This window comes from Ziziphus jujuba, chromosome 2, assembly GCF_031755915.1.
Source record: "Ziziphus jujuba cultivar Dongzao chromosome 2, ASM3175591v1".
In the NCBI taxonomy this organism is placed as follows: domain Eukaryota; kingdom Viridiplantae; phylum Streptophyta; class Magnoliopsida; order Rosales; family Rhamnaceae; genus Ziziphus; species Ziziphus jujuba.
The window spans coordinates 8,113,544-8,137,977 of NC_083380.1; the positions used below are offsets into that span (position 1 = coordinate 8,113,544).

General features: G+C 32.4%; 4 protein-coding genes across 9 annotated transcripts; 2 read left to right on the plus strand and 2 right to left on the minus strand.

Moving 5' to 3' along the window:
• Positions 1 to 6,056: 6,056 nt before the first annotated feature.
• On the plus strand, positions 6,057 to 7,351 carry LOC125422470 (protein CYSTEINE-RICH TRANSMEMBRANE MODULE 4-like). The gene is made up of 3 exons (XM_048474250.2): positions 6,057 to 6,367; positions 6,552 to 6,726; positions 7,092 to 7,351. The coding sequence occupies exons 1-3, from the start codon at positions 6,331 to 6,333 to the stop codon at positions 7,138 to 7,140; spliced, it is 261 nt and encodes an 86-aa protein (XP_048330207.2). The 5' UTR covers positions 6,057 to 6,330; the 3' UTR covers positions 7,141 to 7,351.
• A 4,138-nt stretch (positions 7,352 to 11,489) lies between these two features.
• On the plus strand, positions 11,490 to 15,667 carry LOC107417962 (uncharacterized). 5 transcript variants are annotated; one of them, XM_016026615.4, is made up of 4 exons: positions 11,492 to 11,705; positions 12,550 to 13,641; positions 14,169 to 14,552; positions 15,044 to 15,667. In XM_016026615.4, coding segments are annotated over exons 2-4 (1,431 nt in total). In that variant the 5' UTR covers positions 11,492 to 11,705; positions 12,550 to 12,596; the 3' UTR covers positions 15,046 to 15,667. The 5 variants fall into 5 exon arrangements, with proteins under 5 accessions (XP_024930102.3, XP_024930101.3, XP_015882101.1 ...); XM_016026618.4 differs by having other exon boundaries at positions 14,169 to 14,546; XM_016026619.4 differs by having other exon boundaries at positions 14,169 to 14,499.
• A 756-nt stretch (positions 15,668 to 16,423) lies between these two features.
• LOC107417980 (protein Iojap, chloroplastic) lies at positions 16,424 to 19,157 on the minus strand. The gene is made up of 5 exons (XM_016026644.4): positions 18,825 to 19,157; positions 17,978 to 18,104; positions 17,671 to 17,809; positions 17,483 to 17,571; positions 16,424 to 17,055 (listed from the first exon to the last, which is right to left on the minus strand). Exons 1-5 carry the CDS (start codon positions 19,059 to 19,061, stop codon positions 16,931 to 16,933), a joined length of 717 nt encoding a protein of 238 aa, XP_015882130.2. The 5' UTR covers positions 19,062 to 19,157; the 3' UTR covers positions 16,424 to 16,930.
• Positions 19,158 to 19,609: 452 nt separating this feature from the next.
• On the minus strand, positions 19,610 to 24,065 carry LOC107417979 (serine/arginine-rich splicing factor SR45). Of its 2 annotated transcripts, none has more exons than XM_016026643.4 (12): positions 23,738 to 24,065; positions 22,884 to 22,952; positions 22,478 to 22,569; positions 22,226 to 22,272; positions 22,061 to 22,141; positions 21,817 to 21,976; positions 21,486 to 21,720; positions 21,333 to 21,398; positions 20,984 to 21,100; positions 20,741 to 20,807; positions 20,618 to 20,649; positions 19,610 to 19,932 (listed from the first exon to the last, which is right to left on the minus strand). In XM_016026643.4, the coding sequence occupies exons 1-12, from the start codon at positions 23,968 to 23,970 to the stop codon at positions 19,869 to 19,871; spliced, it is 1,263 nt and encodes a 420-aa protein (XP_015882129.3). In that variant the 5' UTR covers positions 23,971 to 24,065; the 3' UTR covers positions 19,610 to 19,868. The 2 variants fall into 2 exon arrangements, with proteins under 2 accessions (XP_015882129.3, XP_024930103.3); XM_025074335.3 differs by having other exon boundaries at positions 21,333 to 21,401.
• Positions 24,066 to 24,434: the final 369 nt, after the last annotated feature.

Below are 24,434 nucleotides of genomic sequence, written 5' to 3' on the forward strand. Positions count from 1 at the left end.
TTTGACCGTTTGGTTGGGAGTAAAGTGATTTACAAATATTCTTTACAAAAAAAAGAAAAAAAAGAAGAAGTGATATTTAAAAATGTTAAGCAATCATCTCATGGGTTTTTGTAAAGAGTGGGGTTCCCTCACACCAAAGGGTATATGATTCTATATCATACATCTTCGCTGGTTAATGAATCTTCTATTAGGTTGATCTAATATAATTAAACTATGATTTTTTATTATAACGGTTAAGCTTATTTGAATATTTTTACTAAATTTGATCTTTTATTCACCCCCCAAAGAAAAAAACAAAAAAAAAAAAAAGAAGAAGAAGAAGATCTTCTTAGTTTAATATTAATATTATCAATCAATCTGATAAAAAATTGATTGTTTCACCACTATGTTATATCATTACGATTATAATGATTAATAATTGAATTAAATACCTCCCCTAAATCTTGCAACTTTTTCTTGTCCACTCAATTGAACATTTAATGTGATTTCACTATCAAAACAAATTGAATTTCCCATCAAATAAGAAACTTCCAAGACATTGAATATGAGATAAGCAACAAAAGAGATAAGCAAGAATTGGAAAATGGGAGTTTTGGAAAATTAAAAATGTTTCTCTCAGAAAATACATTTCCCAATGAGGTTTTTTTTTTTTTTTTTTCCCTCATTAATTTTTTTTTATTTTTTATTTTCTTCTTCTCATAGTGTGTTTTTGCAGGCCTAATGTCTCCATGTGCCTTTCAATACAATCTCTCAGCTTTGGACAAGTCAATTTCACATTCAATATTTTGCTTTCTTGTGAATTCACAATTCAATGAAGATGCTTGTTCCAATGGAAACTACCTCACCGGTCTGCCACATTTATAATTTACACCTCAACTGTAACACGACAATTTTGCATTTGTCAGAAAACAATTTTCATTTTTATTATATAAAAAGAAATTCCTTACAAGTTTTGGTTGACTATTAAAAAATGATGTGTACATAATTTGTATCTTTATACATAGTGAAGTACTTTGAATTGCTGCTAAAGATTATATAAAATAGATTATTTTTTGTCAGCATTTGGGTGGAAAATAAAATATTAAAAAAAATTAAGCTTTCTGTTCCAAAAATTAATATATATTCCTCAAAATAATACAGCTTCAAGATCACGTATGAACTATATACAAGATATCTTTTTTTTTTTTTTTTTTCTTTCTTTGTGAAAACTTTTGACTATATCTCAATAACGTGTTGACAATTGTTGCATGATGTTCTACATTAATTAATTTATAACACGATAATTTTTTATCTCATTAATTTTTTCTTCATTAAAAAATCAAAAATCTATAGATCGATGACCAATAGTTTGCTGTTTAATTTGCCTGCTTTTAGTGTTAATTATTAGATTAATTAAAGTCCACAATAACATTAATTGTATATAACACGAATTTTGAACCGCTATTATTATAGCAACACATTAATGAGCATGCCACATGGTGATCGGTTTATATACATCCCCTAATCTTCCTCCAAGTTTGATTTTGTTTATTAGAATTTTCTCTTTTACATAAATATAAAATATTATTGCATAATTGTAAAATGAATTAAATTTACTCAGCTTGTTGTATGGATTGTAATCAATTAATTCGGCTTTTTTGTCTTATCTTTTTTATAAACCGAAATTAAATTCTCTGCATATGTAAAGCTTTTGGTGTTGGGTTATGTGTTGAATGAATCTATATAGCTACTAGTACTAGTTACGTATACAAATCGATCTTTTTCACCTCGTTATATAAGAAATCAAAACTATATATTATAGAATATATTATCCATGCTTTTCATCGTTAAATTGATGGCCTTGCAGGGCCATGGGTAGTCTCAGAATATAGACACATGTATAGCATGCAAACAAAAAAACACACACAAGCATAATGGAGTTGTGATTAATTAGGCACCTCCATTTTTTTATTGTTTATTTATTTTTTAATATTGAGGAGAGATTTTAATTTTGAATTTTTGCTAGAAATTTCTGTTTTTGCTTTGCTATTAGACTGTTAGGTGAAAACGGCACCTACCTAATTAAGTTGATTAATATATCAGTCTTAAATTTGGCTCATTGGAGAGTGTTCACCAATCAATTCTAGTGACAGATCTCAATTTATAACATGGAATTTTGTACTAAAACAAATTGCGTGTGTTTATATAGTATGATCATGTTGCACACAACCTCAACCCCTTGAGAAATATCTTGAGTAATTATTTATCTATTATCTTTTTGATTTTGGAATTATTTGTATATATAGTATATAAGGACTACTGATTAGTTTTTACTAAATTCTAATTTACTGTGGAGCACTGTTTTTTTGTAATAAAATGGTGTAGATCATTTCAACTCATCTAAATTAGAGCCAATTTGTTTTTTGTCAACATTATTATTTATTATCTTTAAATCAAAATAAGACACCACCTAATTAATTAAGAGTGGGGGGTTTGAGGGGCTGAAACTCACATGGAAAGCGTGTGTATTATATAAATTTCAAGTTGATAACTCTGTTAAATTAATGATACATTTATGGATATAATTATAAAAATTTATATATAGAAAGGAGGAAAATTAAGAATTAGAAAGAGCAGAGAGAAGATTACATATAAGGGGGTCTGTAATAAATTGGTTTTGGCTGCACTAGAAGTTTGGGAAGATAAAGATGAGGCAAAAATCCAATGTAGAGAGACCAAAATTGTGAAATGCATAAGGAATCAGATTTGGCTGTCTTTTTGCACCTGAGGTGAAGAAGTAATTAATATTGATTGGCAAAATAAAAAATAAAATAAAAAAAAGAAAAAAGAAAAAAAAAAGAAAAAGAAATGTACAACAAAATTGTCTGTTTGCTATAATGGTTGATAAGAGGCAGTGTACAACTACTATTGTCCCATTGTGATCATATATATATATAATATATATAAACTTTGGTACTTATCCATGCATTCACTTGCTTTTTAGCTAGCTCTAGCTATATCATAAAAGATAAATTTGTACAAATTTAAGCTTACCGACTTCAATATTATGTCTCGTAAAATGACAATTCACCTTCTGAGACCGACAAATTGTGCACGATTCTTGGGGTGGAAAGCAAACAAATACATTAAAAAAATGTTGCACCAAAACATTTTTTATCATCACCATCATCATCATGATGTTGATCAGGAACTAGGTTGTTTTATTGTGTATGAATTATTGAAAAGTAAAAAGAAACCCGAACTCGTACCATATAAACTTTTACAATTTTTAAAAAAGAAGGTTTAGAAGGCCCATAAGGCCTAACCTTCTGGGCCGGGCCACTATTCATGTATCCCAAAAAATAATAAAAAAATGAAATAAAAATGAGAATTTGAAAGACTTTTTCATATGTGGATAACCCACGGCCTCATATTGTGCCTCAATTGACGATTATATATGTTTTAACATGCCCATCATATATTTTCCACCTTCATGTTTGACATTTATTTATTTATTTAATTAATTAAATTTGCTCTTAGTTTTTATCAATTGTAGATGGCCATTTAAAAGGGCCTTATGATCCTTTCTCTCATTCATACCCTTCGGCTTTTCCACCTGGCATGGGGTTAGAGAATTAGACTACTTTGGAGCTTGTTTAATAAGACAATAGTAGTAAGTTTTCAATACTAATCATGAAATCATAAAACAAGTACATGAAAATTAAATTTAATTATAATATTATAGGTTGGATGCATTTTATAGAGATAATAAATTGAGGGGCTTCTTCACAAGTCGATTATCAGCTATATATATCGAGTTATATATGTAAATTCCATTTCGGCAATATTGATTTTAAAGTTAATTTATTAAAAATTACAAATACTTTCTCAAAAGCACTCAAGCAACCTCATATATTCCATTAAACCTATCCTCATGAGTCACTACTATCACCTTCCTTCTCCTGGTAATTCCGAATATTATATACGCATATATATATATATATATATTATTCATTCATATACTTTGTTAATTGAATTAAAGAAAATGGGTAATTGATTTAAGCATGATTAAACCTCTATGCATTTGATATAAGCGTATGAATTAGTATACATATCCATGTCATGGTAAGGTGTTACATATAAGCTAATTTTAATGAGATTTTTGGGAATTTGAGTGGTGTATCCTCCACTTGCAACTGCATATGGACCATCACCAAGGGAAAGGGACACTCACTGGGACCCTATGTCCCACCACCATAACGATCATCACCACCATTCAGAAAAGATCATGATGCTTCCATCAACATGCCTCCAAAAAACCCCAAATATAGAAGTAGTAAATTTTGGCAAATATTATTCACCAATAAAAAAAAAAAAAGGGAAAGATTGTATGTAATATGCAAATTTTATACTCTGCCTCTCTCTGATCACTTACTTTTTTTTCTTTTCTTTTTCTTCCTTTTTTTTTTTTTATAGTTTGTTTGATTTTTATTATTGTTTACAGTTTTGCGGCTGAAATTTCATGCATTTCTGCTTCATGAAAAATGAGAGATATGGAACAAAATATTTGATTTTTCTTGTACCATTAATTAGTTGCTGTTAATCATAGAAATTTCCCCGTAATTCCAAGTAATAGGTTTTTTAGTAAGCTCTTTTAAATATTTTACAAATTGGGTTTTTTTTATATATCCTTCTGTATTAATTCTTTCAGTTTACTAAATATTAGTTTAGATTAATATTTGTTAATATATACATACTATAGAAAGCAGTCAATCAGGCCAATTTGTATCAAATATATACATTGCCAAGATACTGAGGAAAAGTAATTTTCATTTTTTGTTACATTGAATGATAACTATCATATAGACGATCATCTAAATAGATGAACCATAATCTTGAAACATATTACTGAAATCACATATTAATTTAGTTTGAAATGGAACTTTATACAACTTTAGTCATATTTGTTTTTGAAATGGAAGTTTATACAACTTGAGTCATTTTTTTTTCTCAAAAAAAAAAAAAAAAAAAAACTTTAGTCATATTTTTCTTCTAAAAAAAAAAAATAAATAAATAAAAAATTAGTCATATTTTGGAGTATATCTAAAATGAAATAAATTGCCTTAAAATTATTGGTTAGTTGGATTCTAAAACTTATTCAGAGGGCATTAACTTGGAACTTTTGGCAGACTATGTTTAAATATAAAATACTGCAAAGCTATACATATATATATATATATATACATACATACATACATACATACATAGTAATTTTTTCATTTGGAGCAACACATATCGAAGTCAACTTTTAAATGCTCAAGAAAAGAAATGAAGGTAAACAGGGTTAACTTTCAATCGTCAATTTTTGTATCTTTGAATTGCAAACGAATTATTCAAACCTGTTGAAAAATTACTTTTTTGTGATGGTAGATGATCATAAACAAATTCATCATACATCACATTTTTTTCATAAGACAAAAAAGAAAAAGAAAAAAAGAAAATCTAGTTAGAATATATAAAAGCTAACTATACAATATGGCTGGTCCATTGAATATATACCCTTGCCAATACATAATTTTCTAAGTTCTGGGGCCACAAATTGAAGAAAATGAAAACCAATTAAACCTCTATTACACGATAAAATCATGGAAATTAAAATGACTCACTAGAAACGTCCCAAAAGTTCAAAAATGCTACCGATTCATAAGAAATTGACCACCAAGATAACGACAGGGTTTAAATCAAAATAATACATATGCATTATTTGTAATTTTATAACGACTAATAAAGGCTACCCCACGTCAGATAATTATCATCTGAGGTGGCGAAATCCGCGTGACGTGGCACATTGATTTGTTGTTGACCCACCAATGAAGTGTGAGCATGGAATTTTCTTTTTGTTTTCGGCCAATAACAGAGTATATATATATACATGCAGAAAGTGTGGAAGAACTTTCTTGTTACTCTTTTTCCTTAGCCTTGTTGAAATTATATATAGAAAGTGTGGAGGAACTTTCTTGTTACTCTTTTTCTTTAGCCTTGTTGAAGTTCCTTCTTTTTTTTTTTTTTTTTTTTTTTTTTTAATTTAAATTATTTTTTTGGGTAAATAATTGAAATCTCATTGATAACATCGCGTACAGACGGCTGCCTCTATAGTTTCTACACTCTAGCTAGGTTCTATCTGAATATGTATGCAAATATAACATATATATCAAACCCCATCTATACTCCTAGAATTTTCCAATCTTCCCGATAACATTGACTTTCTTTGGTTTGAAGTCCTCCACTAATTAAAACTTGGTTATCTTCTTTCAATTCAGCTAGCTCCTTCCTCATCTTTTTTGGCCAGTCATGAATCACTACAATCATCAACATGAAGCAGCTTCTGGTAATTAACTTTTCTCTGGCTTTACTTTTTCACATAATTTTCTCTTCATCATCTTCAACAATTTTATTATATGTTAACTGAAGTATTAGTTTTAATCAGTAGTTTAATTAGAATGGTAAAAGGTTTATATACATAATCAGGGGTGATTAATTATATATGTATTATGTTATTGAATATTTTGTAGCACCTCAACAACAGCAAGAGGCATATCATGAAGCTCAAGAAGTAGCAGCTTATGTTGCTCCTCGACCACCATCACCACCAATTGGTTATCCCACAAAGGATGTTCCTTCTGGGTTTCACCAACAAGCTGTTCCTGTTGAAACAAAACCCAAAGGTGAAGGCTTTTGGAAAGGATGGTAAGTGCTATCAAAACATTAATTTCTATGCCTCCCTGGATATGTGTATATATATATATATACACATATATGTATAGTTGTTTTCTATTGGATGACATTAGGCTTCTTATGCTGTCCAACTAACACCTGATTATCTTTAATCCACGAAATATTTCATCTAGGATTATATGTAATTAGGTGACAATTACATAACATAAATTGTCTGATGTTGCCTATTAAAATATTATCCAATATATATATATATATACATACATATGCTTCAATTATATTGATTTACTCTATATGTTTAAAGTTTGTAGTTGGACACGTTTTTGACCTAGTGTCTATATCCATAGATAATAATACTCCTTGATCTTCTTGTGCAGTGTTGCTGCCTTATGTTGCTGCTGGGTCTTGGATGTCTGCTGTTGCTGATATAATATATAGTAGAACATTAATATATATATATATATATATATATGATAATTGTACACATTCTGAGTGGTTTTTACCATTCAGAATTAAATATAGAAATAAGACTAGTAGAATTATATTCTCCTTTTAGCATAATGTATAAATTTTCTGTTAGAACTTATCATTTCTAAATGGTTCTGTTAATCAATTATGATCTGAAATATGAAATTTTGCATGGTGTTATGAATATGTTTATCTCTAGAGAATATATAGATATATATATATATATATATATATAGATTCTTTTTCCACCAATTTGAGATATTTATTGAAGCAACATATTGGATATGTAAGGTGTTATGTATGTGAAATATTGTTTGAAACTCTTAACCATTAATTTAACATAAATGGTAATTATTCACATACTCTGAGTCTGCAGTGACGTTGGACATAATATTTTTTAGCTATGGTAGTTGAAACTATATTGTATAATAAATTCTTGCTTTTTACATCTTTTTAAACCGATTACCAACTACATTATTATGAGCCACATTACGTAAACGCCCAGGTGATGAAAACTCAAATTGTTTTTTAGAAAGACACTTTTAAAGGATTTTTTTTTTTTTTCTCTTGAATGGTTGAAGGAATTAATTAAAAAAATATATATCCAAATTAACATAGTTAATTCTGACCTCCAAATGGTACAAATCCTTGACAAATTTACCCTGTCCATATATTAATTAATGGATGTATGATGTAATCGATCAGTTGGGTTAGGTAAACAAATTCACTAATTATATGCGGCAACGTAACCAATGCATGTTGTCATATGCATGCAAGAAAAGGGTGACTTTGCGAAACCTAACATTATCTAATCTAGGTTATTTATAGATGATAGCTTTTAGACTTTTTAAACCCTTTTTTTATAGTGACAAATACAATTTGATAACAAAAAGTTTTAATTTCTTGTAGAATATTAAAAACAAGGATGTGATGTAATGGAATGTTAATTTGTGTGGACTCCGCAATTAAAGATAAAGAATTCCATTAATATTGATTCTTTTAGATTTTTATCCACAAACAATAAAAACTTTGTCAATGGATCCAGTATTCAAAATTGGAGAGATGCGTCGATTACTACTTTACAACCTCTTTTATTCATTAAAATAAAAAAAGAATAAAAATAGAAGATACCAATCCAACTTGCCTATTACCCTGTGATGTGGCATATATATAGAGAGAGGGAGAGATATGAAAATCTCTAGGTGGAAGGAACTACCGTGAAAACCACAAGATTTTATTTCAACATGAATTTTTGTTGTAAGAAAAAAATTATATAATAAATATAAAAAATACATATTACTGATATTTATATTTACCCGAAAAATATATATTATTGATCTTTATCTAAACTTTGATTAGCAAAGTTGAATTTTTGCCTTCATCTTAATATTGTAAAAGGGAAATGAAATAAAAGAAATGTGATTGTTCTCCTAAACCCAGTTGATATTTCTCTTTGAGAATAACACTTCAGCACTAACACGCTTATTAGGCCGACTTCCATATCGTTACCCTAATATGACCACCACAGTGCCACTATACAAAGTTTAAACATGTTCAATTTTTATCAGTCTCTCAACTTCAAACCAAAACACTCTTTCTACTAACAACAACTACAACTACTACTTCCTCTATAATTTTTTTTTAGTCACTAAATAACGAGTCACTAAGCTCAACAAGAAGCTCCTCCTGCTTAGTGTGTCTCTATAAATTTAATTGGTTTACTCTCTCTTTTTTTTTTTTTTTTTTTTTTTTTTGTCTCAATAAAATTAATCAGGACTATTTATTTATTAGACAACTCAAAAAAGATCAAAGAACCAACATTCTTTGTGTATGTACTTTAAATGAACAATTTGGCGTGTTTTTCAGTACGCAAAATGCTAATAGCTAGAAATTAGTGATATAATAGTTGATTATAGAAATGGGTTTTGATCTTGATGTGGGATTAGTATCATATCCTCCAATTGCATGGACTGCCACCGCCACAGCAGCAGCAATATTTTGAAGGTACTTATCCATATGTTAGAGCAGCACCACCAATTGGCTATCCCACCAAATCAAATGCCCCAGCTGATCAGTTTCCCCGGCAAATTACCCCTCCAGAATCCAATTTAACCACTGCTTTCCAAAGCTTTTTTACAGAATGTTAAACTACAAAATTTTGCTTTTTCCTATTCTTCTACTTATGCAACAACTGCCTCAGCTGGGATTGCCGCATTTTCAACTGATAAAAAAAGGGAGAGAAAATCGTGTATATATATGATGCATTATTTCTGCAAATATACGAGCATACAAGTAAAAACAAAATGTGTGAATATCGTTCTCTTAAGGATTGACATTTGAAATTTTACTTACTATCAAAATTGTTGATAAATTCTTTTTATTTAAGCACTTAATTTGATTAAAAACTAATACCGTAAATTAAAATTAAACTAAAGTAATAAAATAACTAATAAGAGAAACAACACATACAAATAATAAAAATGATAAATATTATACTCTAAAGCTTTAAGATATTAATTTATCTCTTATTCTTTTTATAATTGAATTTAACTTCAATGATTACTATTGGATTTCTATCCTTAATTCTAATCATATCCAATTATATCCTTAGGAAAATTAGAATCTATGAATGGAAATTTAAGAATTTTTTCCTAAATTAACCTAAGAAGTCATGCATTAATTTACATTTTCTAGATTACTCCTTAATTAAGCTTTTCAACTCTAGTTAAAACATGGATTGTGTAATTTTAGTAACAAATTCATTAAATAATCCTTTCAAAAGGAGAAATTCATATATTCACCCAATACCCAATTGATTTATGATATAATTAGGCATATTATAACATTAAATCCAAAAAATACACAAGAAAAGAATAGAATTGCACAATAATAATCAACCAACCATTCAATCTTCTTCCAAGCCTAAGCTTTCTCTAAATTGAGTGTGTAGCTCTATAGTTCTTCTCAAACTATCTACAATGGTGGCTCCTTTCCCCTCTCCTCTACCAAGTCTCCTTCTACATATATATAGGTCACCCGAATGAAGACACCTAAAATAATATTCAAAATCTTACTATTTTTGGATAAATCTAGCCCTTAAATCGAGATCAAAGGATCATAGATATGCATATGACTCTCACATGTTTATTTTAAATGAGGTCATATGATTTGCATATAGAAAACTCTATATTAAAGGCACATGTCTTGCACATGTTCTTATTAAAGCTTCATTTTAACCAAAATCAATAAAATCTAAATTAAAAAAATCAAGGCATTGATGGTGAGTGATCTTCCTCTCTAAGTTGATCCCCATAGCTTTAAAAACCATGAAAATTACCTTTAATTTCATAAATAATTAAGTTATAGAAGACTAAATGAGTGAACTTAAACTCACTTATATATATATATATATATAATGTAATTTCTCAATGTTGCTTTTGTAGTGGTATTTTGAGAAAGCATGTTGTTGTTATCTGAAAAAGTATATATATGTTCTCTTATTTATTTATTATTTTTATTTTTGTGAGACTACTGTCTCCAATCAAATGAGGAAAGCTAGCATCTACGAACATGTTCAGGTGGCGTTAGAATTGTGTACTATTTACTCAGAAAAATGAAGTTCATTTATGAAAGAGGTTCAAAATTTTACCTGAATATGCATTTTTTCTGTTTTTGCATATAATATACACATACAAGGATCAATAAACGTTAACTGTAATATATATATATATATATATGATTTTGAGTCAAAATCTCTTATTCCCATTAATCCAATTATATATATATATATATATATAATTATGATCTACTTGAGAATTGATACACAAATAAGTTTTGTGGAGAATTAAATTTAATGAAATACCATTTCCCATGGAAAGTAATCAATTAGCCAATATTTAGAGGACATGAACATGGACATGTAAGTTTCATATCTATTATAAATCCTATGTAATTAATAAAAAAAGAAAACTTCATAGTAAACTAGTAAAGTATAACATCTCTTTCAAAAAGAGATTTATTTTTATGTGTTTTAATATTATTGATTTTAATAAATTAGATAAATAAAATGAAGGCATCCGTATTAATTCAACTTGTTAGACTTTTCATGTATTTGACATCTCAAAAAGAGGCACGCATTCAGCTATACCAAACGGGTCTGAATCTTGCGTGATTTCAAACCAAAAATATATATTTCATAAGGGAAAAAAAAAAAGTATATTAAAAAATAAAAAATAATTTTTTTATAACTTTTATTTTCCAATACTATCTCAAATATATATATATATATATATATATAAAATTTTTACTTGTTTCCTTTCCCATAAATTCCATTGTTGTCGTAGTTATGGTATGGGTGTTACTACAGTCGGTGCTGAGATGGCAAACTCATCGAGTTTCCTTTTACTGCGAGAAAAGCATCCCAATACCCAGTTACCCTCTTCTATCTCTCTCTTTCTCCAAAACCCTAATCTTCTTTTTCCATTACGAAAACTTCCTCTTTGGACTCTGCAATTTATTCCAAGGTTAGTCTCTGTTTCCATTGTTATGCAGATTATCAGGGCTTTGTTCATAATGCTTTGTCTTTGAGTAATTTTTAAAATTATTTGTGTTGTTGATTTTTTATTTTTTTAAAAAACAATGGTTTAGCATTAAATATGATTGCAAAATTTGATGTGAAATGGGGTTTGTTTTGGTTTCTTTCCTAATGGGTTTTTGATGGGAACAAGTATTCTTAGAATCCTGATTGTTGAAATCGATCCGTACGATATCTAGGAACTGTTTTTCTTGCTTAGATCGAAGAGAAAATTAGCTAAAGGAACGAACTTTATAGTACTATATGGCAACAAAATGTGTTCTTTATGTGAATTTGGGACACATGGTTGGGAAAATGTTGATTTTTACGTGTAAGTTCCAATTAAACCAAGAATTTAGTAAAATTTTGATGAAACGCGTATTCTTGCACTAAAGCATCTCCTGGTAACTCCATTTTTCCTTTTCACTGGATTAGATATCACCTCTTTCTGACGTTAGGCCTCAAATTAACTATTGATATTATAGTGCTCATGGTAGAATATGACTTACATAGTTAAATTCAAAGAATATGATTTTCAAAGTCAACCTCTTTCGCATTTGACACGTATCAGATAGGGTCTCTCTGACATTAGCTTAACTAAGGTGGAGTTCTTAGAGAAAGGCTTTCAATTTTCCTGATTAATCTAGTTACCGATTTTGGTCTACTGGAAGAAAGATTTAGTAGCTTAAATGCTACACTTCCCAGGTTTCTAATTTTTAATTTACCAAATGGAAATGGAATTACTCTTTTTTTTTTTTTTAACCTGTTTCATATGCCATTTGTAATCCATGCAGTTGATTAGGTACCTCTTACTCAGGTTGATAGTATATTGGAGCAATTCATGGCAGGTAATGGCCTGCCATCTGTGGGTCGTGTGAAGTTAACTGATCTAGTACCTGCTGAAGGCCTACCGTCCGATTCTTACAAATTATCAGTTTCAACTTTATCGCAATCACTGGCCCAGTACTCTGCTGCAATCATTCAGTTTCCTGCAAGTGATGGAGCTCTTTTGAGAGCTGGTTTAGACTCTGCTCGCCTCTACTTCCATCAAAAAGCACCATACCCACCTGCAGATTTGATTAATACCAATGATCCCCGTGAGTGGTGCAAGACTTCTGGTTACTATGCAGATACTCAACAGTGGCAAGAAACCTATGATTATAGACCTGGCCTCACTCCTTCAGAGCTCAATAATACGATAGAATTTCCTCCGGCTGGTTTGCCAGATATATTTGCTCTCCTTGGGAAGGCAGCTAGGGATATTCTAGATGCTGTCAGCTACTATTTGAACTTGCGCAGCTCACCCTTCTCTGACATACTTGATAATGTTCCCCTGAGAACTCGGGAAATATCATCTTCTGTACTATCTGCCTGCTGTCATGCAAGACCATCATTTCAGGGAGCCCAACACCATAATTTTGCAACCCAAGAGGATGGGCAGTTGATAATGTTTTCTGACCATGAGCATCAAGTTGACAAAAGCTTGATATCTCTTGTTAAGTCGGATAAAGCTGGTCTACACATAAAAGACTTCCAGGGTCGGTGGGTTCTTGTGGATGGAGATCTTGGTCCCCAAGAAGCAATTGTCTACCCTGGACTTGCACTCTATCAGGCAACTGCAGGATATGTCACCCCAGCACTGCATAGAACAGAGATAGGCAATCTGCAGAATAACTTGTTTGGGCGATGCTCTCTGTCTTTCAAACTCATGCCCAAATCTATGACTAGTCTCACTTGTTCAGAGATGAGAGCTGCTGGTCATGGGGTGGAAGCTCAATTCCAGCTTCCAGTTCCAGTTGAGGACTTTATGCAGAAATCCCATCCAACTGATCAACTCTTTAACCGGCAGAATTTCCAAACTTTCAATTTCCAAGCAACCCAAGATGGTAAGCACCGATCTAATTATTTTGACCATCTGATTGCTTAATTGGTAGTAATTGCATTGTTTCCATACAATTTAAACATGCAATAAATGTGTGAAATTTGTTCTATTAACGGTATGGTATCTACCACGTTTTATTGTCTCTCTTTACTTAGAATAGGCTCTTCGTTTATTTGGCTAGTATTTTTTTTCCCTTAAAAAATGTGTCTGGATCTTATTGGGACGCTGAGAGATTTGCAATATATACAAGCACACAAACACAAAATACAAGTATTAAGGTGCTGTTTCAATGCTGGATCACTTTGTTAGGGCTTTGTTCTTGTCCTTGAAAGAGAAAGTTATATGTGAAATGATAATATTCATTTTTATGATATGTTGGAATTTCACCCTAATGTTGGTTACTAGCTAGTTCACTGTTCTATTTGACTGCCCCCCTTGTTGTTGGATTGTTATTGCTTTGTCTTTGCGTGAGTAGCTCTTAGTGAGAAGCTTTTAACAGCAGGTCCTTGGATCGATGAAATGCTGGTACAGGATCTGTAAAATCTTCAATGAGGAGGAGAAAGAATGATTCAAGGTCCAAACCTCTGCCACCTTCAAAGAGATTACGGCTTGAGGCTCAGAGAGTACTAAAGGAAAGAGTTCAGGACATTGCAGACAAGGAGGGAATCAAGCTGAGGTTCTGCAACCTGAAGGAATGTGAGAATCATGTTCATACTCTTGATAGTCCCTGTGCGAGTATAAGAATGAAGATAGGGTGGCCATCTGGAGTGCCATTTGTTCATCCCCATGATCTACCCAATAAGGCAAAGCTTGGCTTTCTTGAAGCATATGAACCTGGATGGACGGCAACTCATGATATGGAGTTAAGTCTAACTGAACCTGGACAGACCAGTCAACACTCGGCTAATTGTAATTGTAAATCCTGTTCAAGTTATATCTGCATGGTCATTCATTATTGTGCTTGCTTATTCATCTACATCTCTCATCATCTTTGGCGTACAAACTTGTAGAAACAACTTGCTAATGAAATGCTGGTATAGGTATTCTTGTAAAATCATGCAAATGATTTTTGTTGTCCCAATGAAATGTTTAGTCTTGAGATGTTTTATTCATGATAAGTTATCCTTCTTTAGGAAAAGTTTGAATAGTAATAAGACAGGTTATCCAGGAGTTTTATAGATATTTGCTTAGATCACAAGTTTGCTTTAGTAGTTAGATGTAAACCAGCAAAGTTGGTTTATAAATCCTTATCGTTTTTGCCTCAGCATTGTGCTCATTTCATTTGAATTTCAGTTATGATTCACATTTATAAATTTTCCAATTCATAAGTATTTCTTATCTCTGTTTCCCACATTTTCATTTATTGCTATTAACAAGGTTCTCATTCATATTCCCGTCTTCTGCAGGAACCAATCTCCTTGATTTCCAATATGGCCATCCTGATCAGTTTCTATCGACATTGGTGTTTTCAGGAATCATGCTCAATGATTTACAGCTTCTTGTTACTAGATAAGATTCTGAATGCTCTCACTGAAGACCTGGTTATGACCCTTCAGCTATTTTACGCATATTTTTTGTTAGAAATTGGTTACATAAATGAAACATAGGGTCCATAATCCAGTGTTAGGTTATTTGTGAATATAAAAAGTTTCTGTAAAAATAAACTCATCTTTGACAGGTCTTGAGGGTACCCGATATATATAATTTTTCAAGTACCCTCTTGAGAAGAGTATTGTGAGGATCAGAGAAATGAAGTCTGCATTAGAGATTCAAAAGGGCGACAAAAGTTCAAGCCCTGAAGGTGAAAACAAAGGGAGACAAAAGTTCAAGCCCTAAAGGTGAAAACAAAGTCTTGAGCAACCTTTTTCCTTACAAACTGCCTACCTGCTGCACTATTGCATTACAGAGGATTGTCTCCGTTTTCTTGAAAAGTACAATAGATGTATGTATATAACCATTGGGTTATAAAATAATCAATTGTACTTTGTAATTGAAAGTCCTGAAGCATATACATTTGCAATTTTTCTTCTTCTTCTTCTACCCTTCTTTTTTTTTTTTTTTGGGAGATGTAAAATAGAATTGTTTTCAAGAGACATTCTTTAAGTTTTGTTTTTAGTCATTTAAAAGATATTTACATGGCTCATTATTTAAAAAATTATAATATTAATGATGAGGACAAATTATGAATACCGCTTTAGTTATGTACTTTTCCTTCAGAAGAGAAAAAAATAAAAAAATACACGGTAAATTTAAAAAAGAGAAAAAAAAAAGAAGAAAAAAAAAAAGAAAAAGAAAAAAGAAAAAGAAAAAAGAAGAGTAGATTCTATAGAAGGGCTAAAATTTATTAAAAAATGAATATTATATTTTGTAATTAATTCCTCATTCCCTCCAACATGGGAAGAGTAAAGGATATGAGTTCCAAACGAGTCTTACGGCAACCTGAGTTCCAAATGGGTCTTGAGACAACCTCCGACAGGGACAGTGTACAGTTGATTACTATAAATGGAAAGTTGTTATGGATCGCTTAAAACCTGTTTTTAACCTATGTATAGATATAATAAAAAATGATTAGACTAAAGAAATTTTAAAAACAAGATCTAAAACAAACTTTTTCCTCTTTATTTTTTGGGTCAAGAGAAAAAGTAAATGTAACTGAATATAAACTAAAAAGGTGGACTGGTAATCATATATTTATAGAAATTTTTAACTTAAAAGCTGCTTAAAAGTTCTTAATATTTTAGCCTCCAATTCGATTCCAATTACACTAGCAAGTGGAACAATGAGAATTTAGAATAAAACTCAAAATACCAATTGAATATAAATTTTTTACACTAAACTTATCAAATTCAATCGCCGCTTAAGTGTTTCGAGCATGTTAACAAACTAAACTACCCAATTGCTATTGCATCTAAAAGACAAGTCTACATTTAAGTTCACCCACAAGACTACATTTTAAGTTTTTAATCCCTCTCCGGCATATGAAAACATTCCCTGGAAGAAGAGAGAGTTACAACAATACCTATACAATTTCTATCACCAATTATCATCTACAAAGCATGCAGACAGAGCACAGACGAATGGAACACAACTGCTCTATTGCCGGTTGATCATCCAACAGAAGCAGACTGTAGAAAGAAACTCTTAGCAAGATACATTCTGCCTCATAGCAAGAGTAAGCTGAAAGGGGCATCAAGCTAACTAAAACTGACAGAGATAAAAGTGGCCCACAAGCAAACAATGACTCTTGTCAGCATCTATTTCCTCTTGTATTCAGAAAATTGAAAATGACTTTCTCAGCCCCGAAATGGTGGAGGTTGGTTTTCGAAAGGCAATTCAATTTGTGTAGCATTACCATAGAATTCTTCCAAGTTGTAGAAAGCTCGCTGTTGAGGGAGAAATATATGGACAACTACATCACCTGGAATCAAGAAACCATGTAATGCTAGGTTAATCACTCTAGAGTGCTAGATCAACAAATTTAACAGGGAAATCCATACTTCCACAGAAAATATGATATTAAACATATCTCAATTCTCAAGAGACCAATATCAACACAATTAATCTTTGAGTGATTTTGATGAGCCAATAGAATTCTCAACCATAGGTCAATAACAAACTTTAAAGTCAGATTACAGATGCCCATTTCAGCACCATTGATGAAGTGTCAAATGAGCAACGTAAAATCCAACTCACTGTAGAAGCAATACTTATTGTAGCTCATATTATTCACGAGATTGATATAACTGAATTGGATTTTATGGCTAGGGGACATAGCAACCAAAAAGCAAGCAAAATAACCACACAACTTTCAAATGAAATGCACTGTGATAAAAAATAACTCTTACCAAAGTCCAACAGGGTCCATGAATTGGGTTTTGAGTCGCCGGTTGGCACTTTTCCATACTTTTTCTCAGCTAGATCTCTTATCTTGGACCTAAAATGCAAGAAAAGAGCTAGATTGAACATTGCAGCCTATTCTGACAAAAAATTTGGCAAACCACTAATGCAACAAATACAAACTTGACATTCATACCCAATAGCATCAATTTGCGGGCGAGAAAATGCTGTAGCAATAATAAAGAATCGCGTCCAATACACAAGAGGCTTCACAAAGAGGACCTTTATATCTCCAGCTTTCACCTCATTAGCAACCTTAGCCATTGCTACAGCAACTACAGACATGGGAAAGAAACCAGTATTCAGCAGTGTAATATATTAAACATTTAAAGGTTTAGCATACATCCAGAAAGTACATTTTAACTTCTATACATTATAATCATCAGAATGCAACGACTCCAATGAAAGAATTTTGCTCAGAATAGTTTGTGAGATTAGCTTACAGGATAAGCTCTCAGCATCATCATCAACCTCTTCACTTCGAGTTTTTTTGTCATTTCTCCTATATACCACCTTTCCATATCTATCAAACAAGTGATCAAACATATCATCTGTATCTTCATTTGCATTCTGCAGGGGGGGGAAAAAATTAGTGTCAATGATTAGGAAATCCACATTCAAGGTTTAAAATCCCATCACTTGAGACTTTGATATCGAATAGATGCCCTCTAGCATAGTTGGATTCCATAAGCAAATGCACAGTCAGAAAGTTTAGTTTAGACTATCTAAACGCTTGCTTACATATTCCCCCAAATGAAATTCCTCATTGTTGGCATAACCTAGACAATGACTAAACTACGCCCCTATCCATAAAAATAATAATACGAATACGAAGAAGAAAGAGAAATCATATGCCCTGTACATATCATTTCCTATTTCTTTGATGAATGCACACGTTCAAATCTATCACTATCAAACCCTCGTCGATTAATTCCAGGGTTTTTATCTTTGAAGTGAAATGCTAGACCCACCATCCTAGAAGTATAGAAGCTTAAGATCCCAGACATTGCCTATTTCCATTGTAAGAATGGCAATGTCGGGGAAAGTTAAGAAGCATTATCATCTACACATTAATCCTGAACACCAAAAGTTTCAATTTTTCATCTCTTTTGCTCCTTCCACTGTTACCAAAACCAATAAGCAAAGGGTTAAAATTGCATAAGCCAAGCCAGTTTTAAGTTAAAAATTTACATAGAAGATTTCATTTTTTCAAGTAGGAAACACACAATTCAAAAACCCAAATATAAAGCTCGGGTGAATTCGTAAAATGGGAAACTGAAAAAGTAATACCTGTGTGAAACTATCTTCTCCCTTAGCCTTGCAAGTTAACAAGTACCTTGACTTCAAATGCAAGTTCTTGCTTCTTTCTATTTGCCAAAAACACTTGCAGTGTAACCAACCGTGGTGATAAACTTTGCTTGAACTTTCAGCCAGCTTGGATTCAACACGACCCAGTTGCCGGATTTCTCCGGAGGACCAGACACAGGCACCGACTCCGGCTAAAGACAGAGCAATAGGCACTGCCATGTTGGTCACCGATGGAAACGGCAGAGTGACTGATTCTTTCGAAGACGGAAAATGGATATACCAGAGAAAATGCGTTATCTCACTTTGATGATCTTCTTTGACCCGTACCTGGATTTTTTTTCAGCCTCCTCTCGATTGGGCCTCAATAAAAGGCCCAACTTTTCAATTTTTATTTTTATTTTTTCAAAAGCATTATTTAATTTTTAAAAGGAACAAATATTTTGGTTTAACTTTGCTTTTAGACAGCTACCACCGAAGTTTGATGGGTTTCCACCAAAATTTGAAAACTGGGTTTGAAATAATTTTCAGACACAAAAAGTAAGTAACATTATTTCTTTTTGGTTTCGTGTTAGGCGTGAACATAGGTTTATTTGATGACTAGTAATGGAGTTATCTTATATGCCTCTACTTTTAGCTTTGAACCCTCAGTATAGTATTGCTCTGATGAAATATTCGTGAGGAGAGTGTTTTTTAGTTACCTTAATCTGGTGTCAGAATGCATCAATAGGTATGCAGCACAAAAGACGATATAGAAAAAGTATACAGGATTTACTAAGGCAAGGAAACAAAAACTTCACCATATGAATCAGAAAAAATACAATACGGAATCTTTTGCATGTAAACTCCCCAAATGACAATACCATACGGGATCTTTCATACATAAACTTCAAAAGTGACAAATATCAACTCTGATGATTCTGCCAGAGAATTTTGATATCACTTCATTACTGGCTACTACTACTACTACAGAGATAATGGAAAGAAAGGGGCAGAAAGACAGAATGGTAGAGAGAGATGGAATATTAGCTACGGCTTCCGAGGTGGTGAACTGCTGCTGCTGCTATTGCTACTACTTCGTCCTCTCAAAGGCCTATACATAAACCATCTTTAATCAGAAAAACTGAAAAACTAAGTGTTAAAAACTGACTACAGGCTCCCACCATTAAAAAAACAAACAACAACAACAACAACTTATATGCCAAAAAATATACACATCTCACTAGTCCATGCCCATGATATCAGCAAATTGAATGAGTGTATTTAATTTGAAACTGCAAGCTGAACTAGGTTTTTAGTACGATCATGCATATAACTAAAAAAACTAAAGAGAAAAACAAACAGACGAAGAAGATGATAAATAAGTTTATCCCCCTGGGATTCTGTTTCCTACTGACTGATATGAGAACAGTGTAAAAAGCTTGTACTTCCAACTATAAAATGCTATGAAGCATGCATAAAATAAGAAACTAAACAGACTAGTTCAATACGATAGATTTCGAATTACTGAATAATGCATAAAAGATAGAGCTCCAACAAACAGCCGAATAAATGTATCATTGCCTTTGAATAAAAACAGATGCATTTTCAATCCGTCAGAAAGAAAAGAGTAATCCCATCTTGGTGGGAATGATGAAAAAAAGAAACAAAAATAGAAATGTATCCCATCTTGGTGGGAATGATGAAAAAAAGAAACAAAAATAGAAAAGTAACAAACACAACTAGTATCTAAGATAGATCAGAACTGTAAGAAAATGCAATAATCATGCACATTTTACCTTCTTGGACTTGGGGATACCCGCCGCGTTACCTGTTAAATTAGAAAGAACAAAACCATAAGGCACCATACCATTAAAAGCTAATAATAAACACCAAGAAAACACACCACCAAATCAACAAACCTTCCGTGGACTAGGTGATTCAGAGTATGATGATGACCTCCCACGTCTTGTCGCTGGTGCTCGACCCCTATAACAAAAATGCAACACAAAAAAGTCCAAGCACATTAGGCTCCAAAAAGTATAACTAAAAGCAAAAACTGCAATAAAGTGAGCATACCATTGAAGAATTGTGATTTCTGATGCAAGGAAAAAATAATAATAATAAAAATTAAAAAAATGAAGATTCAGTTATCTAAATGTCACCTTCGCGGTGGTGATATTGATCTTGTACGTGAGCGAGCAGGCCTACGAATAGGAGAACGAGTACGTCTACGGCTAATTGGAGACCTTCGAGGACTGCGAGCCCGTCTTGGAGGTGAACTAACTCAAAACAAGCATTCTTAATAAGAAAACCAAATTTGAAATAAATACACAACAGATAGTTTAAAACAAGCTATCTTTCTAATAATACAGTCAGTGGATGTAAGTGCAAGTAAAATATTCCATACATGTGTATTATATCTCTATCACTTGAATACAATATTCTTATATTGAGTTATAATTTGTTCATGATCACAAGAAGTTAAGAATTTAATAAAGAAAGTACAGTTACCGGCGCCTTGGAGGAAGGGGAGAGCGTCTACGAATAGGACTGCCACGCATCCTTCTAGGAGAGGCTCTGCTGCCACGAATAAAATACAAAGTCAAGAACACTAAAAGCTTACAATGAAAATAAGAAATGAAAATTTCAAACAAGGTATCATACCTAGCAGGAGACCGCCGTCTTGGAGGAGGTGATGGAGAACGGCCCCTAGGTGGCGATGCAAGCCTCCTGCGGGGAGGCGTATCACCACGACGATAAGGAGACTCTATTCTACGACGAACAGGAGACTCAGCACGACGACGTGGAGGAGAGTCTGGCAGTCTTCTAGGCGATCCACCTCTTCGAGCTACAGGTGACCTCCTTCGTGGTGAGGGAGGAGGTTTTCGCCGGGGAGAAGCTGATGTAATCGAATGGAGGATAACTTATTAGTTAGATACACAAAACAAAAGACATCTACATGTGCAGTAACATATATCTCATATATCAAGCATACGTTCTCTTGGCCGCTTAGGTCCATCCTTGTCAGCACTAACATTATCAGATTTGGAAATGTCTCTCTTCGGAGCACCGGCAACAGCTTTAGGAGGAGGTGAAACCTTTTGTCTCTGAGGTAATGTGAACCTTGCTCGAACTACATTACCATCAATTTGAGCCTGCAAAAATGTACAAAAAAGATCACTTTTGAACACATGATTGTGATTTCATTAATCATATCCCCATATTTCAGTAAAGCTTACACCATCCATGTACAATTGTGCTTTTTCAGCATCGGATCTCGTCTTGAACTCAACATATCCATATCCTTTCGGCAAATTGACCTACAGATACAAAGCAAGATTCAGCAAATTATGCCAGAAGGAATAACATCATTTTTTTTTTTTTTTAACCTAGTATGAACTTACAGTTCGATCCATTGCCAGCTCAACATGAACAACTTCACCAAAGTTACCTACAATGTCAATGAAAAGAGGGGAGAAGAAGTATGTTTAGTAAATTTTATATACAAAGCTTCTGAAATTCCCTTCAATAATCCACTTCAAACTTCATTTTATAGTTTAACAACAAAGTACAAACAAACACAAGGTGGAACTATCTTAATAACCATCAAGATACAAAAAGTAAACAAACACCAAGAAATAAGAGGCAAAACATACTGAAAATTTCTTTCAGATGGCCTTCATGCACATTCCTGGTAAGTGCATCAATATGAAGAACAAGCGACTCATGAGTAGAAGGAGAAGCTTTCCTGAAATTCATCGCTAAATGTTAACACATGAAATATAACAAACAGAGCATACATTTGATGAGGGTAAGAAGGAACATGCGACAGACTTTCCCTGATGATTTATGAGAACACTGTTTCATGAATGCATTATGTCAATATATTTCTACTTTTCACATGAAGCAAAAGAGGAAGATAACCATTGCAAACAAAAGGTGAGTTGTTGCAAACATAAATATTCTTGTGCCAAAGACATGAACATGTATTGAAAAATTACACTAGAAAATACATGTTGAACTAAACTATTGAATTCAACATAGGAAAAGAAATAACTTTACCTTGGAGGCGGTGAAGCTTTTTTAGATTGTGGTGGTGGAGATCGACCACGCCTAGCTGTTTCAACAGGACTGTAAAAGAGGGGGAAAAAATAATGCAGTTAAAAAATGAAAATAAAAATGGGCTCATAAAGGCACTAAGATGAACATTTACAGCAAAGCCACAGAAACCATTATAACAGTGCTCAAAAATCTAAAACAAAAATGAAAGTTCTTTGAAAGTATGTTCTAACTAATTTGTTGATAAAGCAGAAACGGATTCTACCATCAAAAATCTGCATAATAAACGAAAAATTTGATCACCCCACTCTCAATGTTAATGGTTGTTTCTGTCCAAAAAAAAAAAAAAAAACACAGAAAAATTTGATCACTTTCATTTATCCCACATTATGGTTCAAACCAACGTGCTTACCACATTTCTGAGAAATTGACACATTCTCTTACAGTGTAAGAACAAAGAAAAGAAATAGCCAATTCGCAACGCAGTTTTACCAAAAATTACTCATTTTACGATTTTTTTTTTAAATAAAAATAAACAGACATGTCAAGATTAAAAAATTTTAAAAAAACCGAAAAATTAAAAAAACATAAACCAATAATTCAAAATGCTTGAATATATTACATATAATTACTATTTATTTTTCAATAAATGGAATTCAAGCTTAAAGCAATTAACAACTTCAACTGAAGAGGTCTATCGACTACCCAAGTTTTATTTTTTAATTTCACAAACTTTCTCAGCAACCAAATGGAAAATCCAAAACCTAAACTTTTATACCCCTCAAAAAACAAAAGAAAAAAAAAAGAAAAAAGAAAAAGAAAAAGAAGCGTGATGGAAGGGGTAAAGAAGCAAAAACCTTTTCCTAGGAGGTGGGGTTCGGCTGCGAGAACTAGCGCTGCGAGAAGGAGAGGAACTGGTGGAGATAGACCTGGAACGAGATGGGGAGCGAGAAACCGAAGGGGACCGAGAATACGAACGCGAGCGAGAAGTGGAGCGAGACGACGAGCCGGAGTATGAACGCGACCGTGAAGATGAGCCTGAATTGGAGCCTGATGGGGGCGACCGACGGCCTCTGCTCGGCTTCGCCATTGGTTCAAGAATTTCCAACCCAACTGTGAACGATATGAACCCTAGATAAACCCCCCGACCTCACCACACTGGTCGATTAAAAGCAAAGGAAAAGACAACGAAATGAGCAATTTTTTATTAAACCCAATGAAAGAGGGAGGGCATAAGTCCGCCGGGCCAACCCGAATTGTTTGGGTTGGGTTCGGAGTTTGCCCTTTTTTTTTTCTTTTACTTTTTTACTTTATTCTATGTTTCATTTTTTTTTCTTTTTTTTATTTTTTTTGGCCAATTAAGTTAATATATATATTCTTTTTTTACTTCATGTGGTAAGAATATCTAATATATTGTTTTTTTGTCACTAGTTTATTCATTTATATAAGGTTAATATTATGACCCTTTTCAGAGTTTAAAAAAAAAAAAAAAAGGAACAAAAAAAGTCTGAATTATTGGATAATTTTTGACATTTTACTACTTGGTTTCTACTT

Bases quoted from the DNA above. Each gene is read 5' to 3' on its own strand.
- LOC125422470 (XM_048474250.2), top strand. From the start codon at position 6,331: ATGAATCACTACAATCATCAACATGAAGCAGCTTCTG. The intron at 6,368-6,551 runs GTAATTAACTTT...AATATTTTGTAG, and splicing joins TCAACATGAAGCAGCTTCTG to CACCTCAACAACAGCAAGAG. The intron at 6,727-7,091 runs GTAAGTGCTATC...CTTCTTGTGCAG, and splicing joins GAAGGCTTTTGGAAAGGATG to TGTTGCTGCCTTATGTTGCT.
- LOC107417962 (XM_025074334.3), top strand. From the start codon at position 12,597: ATGGCAGGTAATGGCCTGCCATCTGTGGGTCGTGTGAAGTTAACTGAT. The intron at 13,642-14,168 runs GTAAGCACCGAT...ATGCTGGTACAG, and splicing joins TTTCCAAGCAACCCAAGATG to GATCTGTAAAATCTTCAATG.
- LOC107417980 (XM_016026644.4), bottom strand. From the start codon at position 19,061: ATGGCAGTGCCTATTGCTCTGTCTTTAGCCGGAGTCGGTGCCTGTGTC. The intron at 18,105-18,824 runs GTATTACTTTTT...CCCCCCCTGCAG, and splicing joins GAGAAGATAGTTTCACACAG to AATGCAAATGAAGATACAGA. The intron at 17,056-17,482 runs GTAAGAGTTATT...TCTTGATTCCAG, and splicing joins ATGGACCCTGTTGGACTTTG to GTGATGTAGTTGTCCATATA.
- LOC107417979 (XM_025074335.3), bottom strand. From the start codon at position 23,970: ATGGCGAAGCCGAGCAGAGGCCGTCGGTCGCCCCCATCAGGCTCCAAT. The intron at 22,953-23,737 runs GTTTTTGCTTCT...CCTCTTTTACAG, and splicing joins ACCCCACCTCCTAGGAAAAG to TCCTGTTGAAACAGCTAGGC. The intron at 20,650-20,740 runs GTTTGTTGATTT...CTAATTTAACAG, and splicing joins AATCACCTAGTCCACGGAAG to GTAACGCGGCGGGTATCCCC.